The following is an 11216-nucleotide window of genomic DNA, read 5'->3' on the forward strand; positions in this document are numbered from 1 at the left end:
TTGAAAGATAAAAGTGTTTCCCTTGAATTTTCTTTATTATCCCAACCATCCATTATTCATGTTGATTATATTTGATTTTTAATTTAGAAAATTTGACCATCTTTTGCATATATAATCCGATAAGAAAAGAATACAGATCATTATAAAACAATATAAATATGTCATTGTTTTTGTATATATTAAATAATATGATTGACTAATTAATGAAAATAGTATGTTTGGTGCACATGTCATGCAGTTATAATCCTAGAGGTCTTGTGCATACATAATTGGTAGTTGAAGTACTTAAAATATTAACATAAATGAAATACAATAACTTATCCTCGAAAAAGTCAAACTATCAACATTTCTATTAGGATACTTATGAACTCTTGATTTGGTATCAAATTTTTGTCCCTAATTTTAGGTTAATCTCATTAACTCAATCATCAATTCTTCATAACATTTTTTAATATGACTAGCTTTTTCCCATGTTAGTTTAGAGATTATGAAAAAATAAAGTATTTGTTTATTCTTTAGGCATGATTACGAAAGTTTCGAACAAATGATTTACGTACTGTACATAATCCGTAAACCTATGTAAGAATATACATTAACTGTTGCTATTAAATTACACGTTTAAGGTTTAAGAAAATTAGCACATAAGTAATTCAAAGTTTCACATTATATTAAAACTTGCGTAATTATACAAAGGGAAGAAAAAAAAACATCATAAAACACTTCTTTCATAATTTCAAACCATGTTACGAAAATTCTATAAAATCGACGTTGGTATATTCATTTACTGTTTTAACAAAAGTTAATTATATAATTTATGATAGAATTGCAAATTAAAGTTGTGATATTCTAATTTTTTTTATTTATATATAAAGTTACTGAAAGAAAGAATAATAATATTTTAACCCATTTTTTTTATCTACTTTTAATCCATCGTTCTAATCACTGTTAGATTATCACATTACGTCACTACAAAAAATCAAAATAAATGATTTAATAATAATTGAAATAGTAGATTAAAAATGGATAAAAAAAAATGAATTAAAGTATATTATATGTGTGCGTGTGTGTTGTCAATGTTTGACACAGACTATATACGTAATCTCTTCGTCATCCTCAAAACCTGTCTCGCCCATTTCATCTTCCATATTTTGTTACATTATGCTCCTTATTTCATAACTGAAAAACAGATAAAAAAAAATATATTATAATGATTATGAGCACAGACTATAAGGTAATAAATTTTCCTTTCTTTGTTATAACTGAATTTGCATTTACATTACATCTGATCTTTCGGTCCTTGGATACATTTTTATTATGGAGATAATTATTATGAGGATCTCATAAAAGTAATATATAGAAATCTTAAAACTCCTTGACACAGAAGATCTAGTAACAAAAATGTTGAAGAAAAAAAAATCAAACTTATGATTGGATGAATGTGGCCAACAAGGAACAAAAGTTTGATCTTATATACATTCCTGAAAACCTCATCGATGACAGAGATGTCTTTTTGGCTGCAATGCTCAAATTGGAGCTTCATGGACATCCTTGTAAGAATGTAAATAATTTAAGTATTTGAGGACAAATTATGTTCATATTTTGAGTCCTCATATTAGTAGCTATACACAAGTATTGCAAGATGATATATTCATGTTATGAGTCATGAAACATAATATTTAAGACATGCGAAGATGCAAAAGCTGAAATTACATGTCTCTGCGTTGTAGTCTTCTAATAACTTGAATTCTTTTGTATACTGGATTTGATGTGCTTAGAAAGTAAGACAAATCCTATGGTGGTTAAATTTCTAAATGAGAGAGCTCTCAACAAATTAAATGTGATCAATAAATAATGCATGACAACATGGCAAATGTAACCATCACAAATAACGTGTCTCAAACGAGGAAAACCCTAGAAGTAGAGAAGATGGGGGAGTTCAATGACAACAATCCCATCTTTCCAAGGATGATAATATACTAAATGAAATATAAGATGAAATCAGGGACCGCAACAAGGTATGTACTAACTCCACGTAACTCTGAATACTATATAATTCAATCTTCATCATGGTCTAAAATATGTCCATCAAAAGATTGATGAAGTTGAAGACAATATTTGCGAACTTAAAAGTCAGTATTGAACAGTTTCGTGCTTTATTTCACTATATTATTGTTCTATTTTAATGTAGTTTATTCGTTTCAAATAACATAATTAATTTTCAATGTTAGACATATTATTGTTTTATTTTTTTATATGTTTAAATTCGCTTATAGAAAGAAAAATGCAAATATCATTTACAATTATATATATATATATATATATATATATATATATATATTGAGAATAGTCCAAATGTGAGTCAAAGTCCCACATTAGATAAAATAGACAAAGTTAAACACTATATAAAATGAAATGTCCACAACCCCATTGCCTTAAGAGATTTTGGGTTAAAAGTGTTATCAAATGTCTTATATACACAAGACTAATGTCATATATATAAAAACCACAATCTCTCAATAATTATAATCATATATGATGGAATATAAACCCAACAATATATATATATATATATATATATATTCATAATTATTGATGTTTCAACTTTAATTTACACAATTCTTATAAATTACAACCAAAGGTGGTTTTGGAATTGTGCATGTCCCTAACCGGCCCAAATACTTTGGGTATTCCTCTTGACCCAAATATTCTGGGTATTCGATCTTATGTACCTACTCGACCAACCCGACCCAGTCGTCATTGCGACTACCATAGCCGGAGGATCTATAAAGTCCTCATCGATCAAGGTCGATGTCATCATGTAATGGTCAACCTTTCAAAAACTTGACGTCCCTACCACTTACATCTAGTGTTACCCAACCTACTTTTTGACCCTTACCCTAACCCATTTTAAGAAAAGCTTTACAATTGAGACTTTGTGTGACCCATCATTTAGTGAATCAATAAAATGGTAGCTTATTCGAGAGTGGGTTGGAACTGACCCATGGGTCATGAATCAAATTGACATCTCTATTCTATTAGAGAGGGAGTAAGTAGTTGTAGAATTTCAATTTCCTCTTTTTGTAGTAAATTTCAAATTTTATTATTTTAGTTATTTGAAATACTTCATAAAATTCCTAAATTTTTAGTTTTCTCATCCAAATAACTCATTTAGCTTTTAAAAATTTTAAAATTCACCAAATAAATGACTAACTCTCTTAAGTAACCACATCCAAGCATACTATGAAGCATTTTGAAGAAATTTGTGACGAGACAAATCTTGCTAGTTCATCTAGGTTTTTGTGTGTATACAATGGTGGCAATCATGCTTGTACCAGAGACTTCCTGCAAACTATCTAAATTCATCGATCCAAGAGTTTTATATAGCCAATGCATCTCGACAGGGATAAAGTGGCATGAAAATGCATTCCTAAAACAAATCAAGCATCACATACGGGCAATACATTCATGTTTTCCTTTTATATGAAGCCACACTAGCTATGTATAAAAGTTAAAGCAAGAAACTGTCCAACACACTCTTCCCAACCAACAATACAGAAAATCCTATCAACTAAAATTGATAGAAAACCACAAAAATTATGAATGAACTTCATTAAACAACAAGGAGTCATTCAATTTTGCAGTATAGATAAGTTAAATCAATTACAAAACTAGTTAAGTGATTAGTTGTCATACAAGCCTCCTAATCCTATGTGAACACTCACTGTACTCATTCTAATGCAATTTTCTTTTTCCAGTTGATAACATTTTCTCCATTTCTCTCTTCTAGTTCAACCATGGATTCTAACACACAATTCAACGTAACCCAGAACTAACATTACTCTTTTCTTCTATGAAAAACATTACTTTCTTTTCTTCTATCAAAACCTTACCAAACGAAACAAATTCAGACAGCAAGCAGCAGAACGGCCACAACCACAAGAAGACAAAGAAGTAGAACAAACAAATAGAATCATGGCCGTTTTAATTCATTTAATTGGTATTGATTGGAAAATCCAAAACTATAAGCATGAGAAAGTAACAAAGAACAAAGCACCAATTTTTCTATCTACACATTATACATACCTACATGACTTTTTATCCATGAAAAGAAGCTGTGAGAAATTCAGCAAGAGACCCAATTCTTGTGAGTGCTAATGAGTGCAGACAAAAGCCCTGCGGAAGCCATGAAAACCGGTTTCGAAAACGGTCCATTCCCATCCAAAATATCGTCCACAGCCATAACCGCATCGGCCAAATCCTGAACAACCGAAAGCCTCTTCATTATTTTCTTCTCTCTCAACTTCCGCAACCGGTAATCTTCTTCCACGCACCCAACCCCTCTCAAGCGCGAGATCTCCACGCTCGACGCCAGACACGACTCCTCCTCAGCAATAGTGTTTAAATCGGTGAGTTTGAGCGCCACGCTCCCGATATACCCGACGAGCTCCGCCCACGCGCTCACTTTCTGGAACGCGCGCGCGTGTTTGGGATCGATGAGGCCGGATTTCGCGAGCCAGACGAACTGCTCGACGAAGTAGTAGAAGCCTTCGCCGCCGTAGGCGAGGAGGGTGAAGAGGAGGTGGCGGTTGGAGTGGACGTGGGAGGCTCGGAGAGCGTTTAGGTCTTGGACGAATTTGCCGAGTCGGAAGGCCTTGCGGCTGACGCCGACGCTGGATTCGAAGGATTTGAGGCGGTGGTTGAGGGCGGGGTTGTCGGAGGATTGAAGGAGCGACGAGGCGAGGATGAGCTTGGTGGCGTAACGGGAAATCTTGAGGAGCTTGTCAACGCCGTCGCGCTTCGCGAGGTAGGCTTCGACGTGGTTCAATAGGTCTCGGTGGTGTTGTTCCTTCGACGGTGGTGGCTTGCTAGGGTTAGGGTTTGGCGCTGGTGATGTGGAAGGTTTGGGATCGGAATCCATGACAATCGATTCGGGGCGGTGGAAGGTGTTGCCGCCGGAAGAAATAGGTGGTGGCGGTAGCGGTGGTGGTGCTGCAACTTCAAGTGCCTCCGTTGTGATTAGAACAAGTAACAAAAAGTAATGTTAAATGGAACCAATAAATGAAAAAGAAAAAATCGATTTTTCCTTTAAGAAAATCCTTTTTTGGTAAAATTTCTTAGGTATGGAAAATGAATGACATTGTAATTACAGTATATTTGGATTGTATAAAAGTTTAAATTATGTGCATGACAACAAATATAAAAAACATTGCATGAAAAAACTGTGGCTAGACTAAAGAAATTAGTGAATTAAATTACAAGTTCCAAAAGTGCACAGAACAAAGGATGATTGACGTAAAAAAAAATTAACACAAGAAACTTATCGTGATATTTTAAAAATTTAATTAGTTGTTTAGTTTCGTGTTTAAGTTAAAGTTAAGGTAGAGCTCTTACTCTATTTAATATATTAGTTTGGTTAATTTTGATTTTTTTTTTATTTTTTATTTAATTTAATTTTTTAATTTGTTAAAAAATTTAATCTAATTTTTTTAACTTCTTAAACATTTTGATTTAAAAAAAAAACATATCGTGGTGTGTAACGTGTTAATTTATGAAATTTTAAATATTTCAAATGTTTTTCACATAGGTCATTTTCATGTGTTGGTTATTTCTAATTTAGTTTCTTCATTTGAAATTTTGATTACATTTTCTTTTTATTTTTTATACAATTTAAATTTGTTATCTTTTATTTGACACAAAATAGTAATTAAACCGTTAGAATTTATTATTATTATTATTATTTATACATCAAATCATTCTTTAAATATTTAAATTATTTTATTTTTTCATATTTTTTTCATTTATAATATTGTATTGTCGTAAAAAATAAAATAACTTTAATATATGAGTGAAATAATTTAATGTATAAATTTTAAAAAATTATCTTAACATGTATATATAAATTGTGATTAAGCTTAATTATTAATTTGGTCCCAATTTTCAAATAGCAAAATTAGATGGTTTAAAGAAATGGAGGGACTAATTTGAATTAAAATTAATAACTACGGTTATACGTGACACAATCATGACTTGACACGTGATCATTTATGTTTTTTTGTTGATATATATAAAGAAATTAAAATTCACAGATTGACACGTGACACGACTATTACCTTACACATAGTAATTTGTATATTTTTTTACAATTAAAAGAAAATAAAAAAATAAAAATTAAATTAAAAATTTCACAAATTGACATATGATAATCAACTTAACGAAAAATAATCAAATTAAACCTTTTTAAAAAATTAAAATATCTAATTAAACCAAAAAGTTACAAGAAATCAAATGAACCAAACTAACACGTTAGATAACTAGATCATTAATTAAGCTTGTTTTAAACTATAGAAATTGGGAAACTACAACTTTTAAAGTGCAAAATGAGTTAAAGTTTATATGAAAAATTAAGAATATAAATGTTTTGACAAAAAAAACCTTCTTAAAATCATTTAACTTACATGAAATGGATATCCTAAATAATCATTTAAATTTGACTTAAATTTAGGTATATTTCGTTTGACTTAGATTTGGATTAATTCAACAAAGAATAGAATTTGACTCAATTTAGTGTATGTTGGTTTTACTTGGAAAACATCCAAAATCAATTCATGTTAATAAATTGTTTGGAGATACTCAAAATCAATTTCTAAAATCAATTGTAATGGAAAATTCACATAAAAAAGAAATAACTTTTTATAGCTTATCCATCAATCAAAATTGATTTTGTCCACACATCAAATAGAATCAATTTTCTCATAGTGTTTTCAAATATACCCTTAAATCCATACTAACCCAATTTGATTTGAATTGAGAACGACTTTATTTCACTTTAGTTTGATGAACTCAATCCAATATTGTACTCAATTCTACTTTATTAACGTTTGATTCAATATAGTATTTCATAATTTTAAATAAAGTAGACATGACTTAATTTTAGATTTTTTTATATCCAAAATAATATATCATTGCATCTAATCTAAATCCATTTAAATAATATTAATTTAATTTAAAAATTTGAATTTTTCATCTACTTTAGATAGAAGGCAATTATATTTAAATAAAAAAATTATAATAATTATGATTGATGCAATTAAGATATACTTCCACCGGGTGGTCTTATTTTATAAGGTAATATTGATTTGATTATGAAATTCAAATATCAAGTCCCTTGTATTACCAATTTTGAAAATATAGTGAGAAATTTGATACTAAAAAAGATCATTGATAGAGAGATTAAATTAAAAATAATAATAACATAATTATAATTAAACCTAAAAGTAGATGATAAAATGATTTAGTCTAATTTTTTGGTTTAGCCCGCCATCCAAAATGGGTCAGAATTTGTAACATGATCCATCAAAAGAGAGGCTATCCGATTGAAAGATTGGTCCATTTATTTTTTCTAATTATTTTTATTTGTAATTATATATATATATATATATATATATATTAAAAATATATTTAATCATATAAATATTATTAAAATACTTAATTGATTAATTAAAATTTTTAATCGAATAAATTAAAATAATTAATAGATTTACAATTAAATTATTCTATCTTACTTAATAATTGAATCTTAGTTTATAAGTATTATACGGGTGACAAAGTAGGTTGAGCCCGATAGGCTAGTCTGTCATCTAATCAAAACGAGCAGATCAAGTTGAAACATCAATCTGTTTTGATCTTACTTGTCTATATTATAGTATCTTAATCATTTTACTGTAACATGATACATATGGTACATTTATCAATTTTTTTAAAAGAAATTTACATTTTTCTCTTAAAATTTTTCAAAATATATATTTTTTTCACATAAAATTAAAATATATATTGTTAGATAAAAGTTCAAACATCCTATGACGTATTAAAAGTAATTAAGTATAAAATTATGAATATTCTTTGTTTGAAAGACAATAATTTTATGAGCCAGAAACTACAAAAATAAATGTAAGTAATTTGTCTGGTAGAATATATAACTAGTCTTATTTTATATTTGACAAAACATGAATGTTTTGAGACAATATGCATAATGAATTGAGCGAATATTATGTCAAATTAAAAACAAATAAATGTTATGAATGCTTATTTTATTTGAAGAGAATATCTACAACTTCTATCTTTAAATAAATTGAAAACACATAAATGTTATGAATGCTTATTTTACTTGAAGAAAATATCTACTACTATCTTTAAAAGAGATTTGTTAGAGCTACTTTTATTTTTTCACCAAATTCCTCAACAAAGCGATCGTCAACTTCGGAAGAATTGTGTAATCTCTATAACACTTAAGTTTAAGATGAATAAAAAAAAGTGCCTACCACCGAGGAAGGAAGGTAAGTGTACTTTAAGGTATTGGGATGAAAAGAAAATGAAGAAAATATTTTCTTCGCCAAAATCCCATCACAGAAAAAGTGTTTTAGGGAGATGATAATTTTTCTAAAATAAAATTTGAAAAGCTTATTTTTTTCTATCTATAAATTTAATAAAACATGTTTATTTCATTTCAATTATATCGTTTTTACTCTTAAATAATTACTATATCCTATTTAAAAATATTATTATCACTTTTTCTGAGATTTCATTTTTTATTGGAATGATATATTAATTATTTTCTATTTTAAATATTTTAAATTAAATGACATGTTTTTTATTGAAAAAAATTAACAAATATTTAAATAATTTACGTAAAGTTTCTCTTTCCAGGTTTAAAAGTACGAGTAACAATAAAGATAACATTTCCAGAAATGAGGAATCATTCCCTGCCAATGCGACCACTCATTAAGAATAAGGTATTGGCTGACAGCAAAGAAATCAACATCACTAATGCAAAGATAAAATACTAGGTAAGGCTAAAAATAGACGCTGGAAATTCAGACATGACCATAGATCATCACCAACCAAAGAAGGGATTTCTTTTTCCAAGAATCTCTAATCCAACACCTTGATAATATTTCCAATTCCAAAGTCGAGATCACATTAATGCATATTGATGACCGGTCGAAATATTTATCCAATGTGTAAAAAGTATTGTTATTATAAGAAACTATTGTTTGGTACAACATTTATTTGTTTTAAAATAATTGCCACTTTGAATTGATTTATGAATAGTTTTCATAAACTATTCTCTATATTGGCATATACATATTTGTATTAGAATAATTTTAACAGATATAATCTTAATAAAGATATTATATTAGACCAATTATGATCTCGTCATATGAAAAAGTTCTTTTTATCATGAGGACTCTATCAAATAATAAGAATAAATAGTAGATGAGTTAAAGAGTGAAGCAATTTCTGAACATAATAACTTTTATTTTGATGGAAGTAACAATTATAAAGGGTTTATTCCCCTAAACAAGAAATTAGGCCCCTTATTGAGAATAGTATACTCTCTCAAAATTCATTTCATCATGAAACAGGGAGTAAAAATAAGAGTCAGGTGAAAGTTTTTCTTTCTCTTAAAAAAAATAAATAAATGGCGCTCCAAAGAAGTTTCACAATGAAAAAAATAAAAATACTTGCAGTGTTCATAATTTTAAGATGTCATTCAAGTTTTTTATTTAATGTGATTTGGACTACCATTCTAATTTCGAGAATATCCCAAGGTGGATCCACAATTATGAAATTGAAACCAGAATCAGAAAAAGAGAGGTATAGATTAATCAAACAAAACAAAAATACGAAAGACAAAACCCTGGTTACTTGACCAACTAAGCACAGGTACTCTTAAGAAATACCACAGAATTTCAGCAACAGGTTTGCCACTGATAAAATCATGAAGGAACTGGCATACCTTATAACTAGCATAATTTGATGGAAGTAAAGATAACTTCATTAAAATGTGGCTCAACTTTTGAGGACAATCGTTCAAAATTACGAGAAAGGAGGAGAATGAAACACAGTTAGAAATGATAAGTGAAAAGGATTCCTAATCATAAGGTGTGATAGTTGCATACAAATAAACGTCTACCAAGATATTTGTGAAGTATCAAGACATATAGACATAAAACAATTAATCAAATTTTCATACGCAATTAGATTGCCAATCTGTCGAAGATCACACTTCCACTTATAGAAATAAATAAATATCCTAACACGTACGATGATACATCGTTGTATTAGAAGTAAAAGTTTAAATTAGTGTACCTTGGTGACAGAAGCTCCTCACCGTATGAAGGTACGGAGGAGAGTCATTTGTAAACGGCCTTACCCTTGGAATCAGGAGTAAAAGTTCAATCAGCTAAAAACATAGGAAACAATTTCTCACCAAAAAATATGAACCTAAGAAGACTGTACAACATTAACAAACTCCGGAAAGTAAACACGTACCAATTGTTATGAGGTCAGATTTAACCATAGACAATCCATGAACTAATGAATTGGCACGAGACCTGTATCACCTGTAAATATTTTCTGTTTTGTTATGACCTATTCCACAGCAATAGTTAAGTATCTGATTTAAGTTTTTATGTTTTCCTATATTTTAGGAGTTAGTTCTGTCAGTACTGTTTCCTGTGCAACCTATTTAAAAGGGTTTTCCTCGTTTAATAAAAGTGTAGTATTCCTTCCAAACTATTTTTCTATAATTTTTCATTTCTGCTGTTCACGCAACATCACCGATCAGTATTTGAAGACATTCTAACAAGTTGCCTTAGTTCTGTAGGTACCGCGAGAATCTACATCTTCTGTTCTTCATTACAGATCTCCCATTCCCATAACCTCTATTCTCTAAATGATACTAGCCAAAGAGGATTCTTCAGAATTTCCAATTCACGACCGATGATCTCAACAGATATCACTTGAACATTTGACTTTCTGGTGTACCCTCGTCCAATGTTCTTAGTTGAAGGAAATTGTGGCCATGCAAATATTCGGCCAGTCAATATATGGACCAACCTCAAGGTTCTACAATGAATTATCGTAGGGAAGCAACGAACAAAAATGAGACCCAAACCATCCTCACCCAACCATGAATTATGCCGACAATAAAATACAATTTAAAAACAAGGCATTACTGAAGCGGTTAGAAACAGATAAATAACACAATAATACATAAAAAGATATACCAAATTGTCAAACCAGAAGGGAAATACAACAGAAAATCTCATACTTCTTTTCAAAGAAACCCCATCTCCTGCACAACACATCACATATTATACACAGCACCAACTAGGAAACAACAGGCGAAGGTGCCAGATGGCTTCATGAGCAGA

General features: G+C 29.6%; 1 protein-coding gene across 3 annotated transcripts; it reads right to left on the reverse strand.

Annotated features, from left to right (window-relative positions):
- Positions 1–958: 958 nt before the first annotated feature.
- PEX11A (peroxin 11A) lies at positions 959–5113 on the reverse strand. Of its 3 annotated transcripts, none has more exons than XM_028086005.2 (2): positions 4084–5110; positions 959–1176 (listed from the first exon to the last, which is right to left on the reverse strand). In XM_028086005.2, the coding sequence occupies exon 1, from the start codon at positions 4916–4918 to the stop codon at positions 4124–4126; it is 795 nt and encodes a 264-aa protein (XP_027941806.1). In that variant the 5' UTR covers positions 4919–5110; the 3' UTR covers positions 959–1176; positions 4084–4123. The 3 variants fall into 3 exon arrangements, with proteins under 3 accessions (XP_027941806.1, XP_027941807.1, XP_027941808.1); XM_028086006.2 differs by lacking the exon at positions 959–1176 and adding an exon at positions 1325–1547 and having other exon boundaries at positions 4084–5113; XM_028086007.2 differs by lacking the exon at positions 959–1176 and adding an exon at positions 1824–3427 and having other exon boundaries at positions 4084–5113.
- Between the last annotated feature and the right edge of the window lie 6103 nt (positions 5114–11216).

This window comes from Vigna unguiculata, chromosome 8 (assembly GCF_037176805.1).
Source record: "Vigna unguiculata cultivar grain cowpea cultivar isolate G323 ecotype 2 chromosome 8, ASM3717680v1, whole genome shotgun sequence".
Lineage (NCBI taxonomy): Eukaryota > Viridiplantae > Streptophyta > Magnoliopsida > Fabales > Fabaceae > Vigna > Vigna unguiculata.

Coding starts and splice junctions, on each gene's coding strand:
- PEX11A (XM_028086005.2), bottom strand. CDS start 4,918: ATGGATTCCGATCCCAAACCTTCCACATCACCAGCGCCAAACCCTAAC.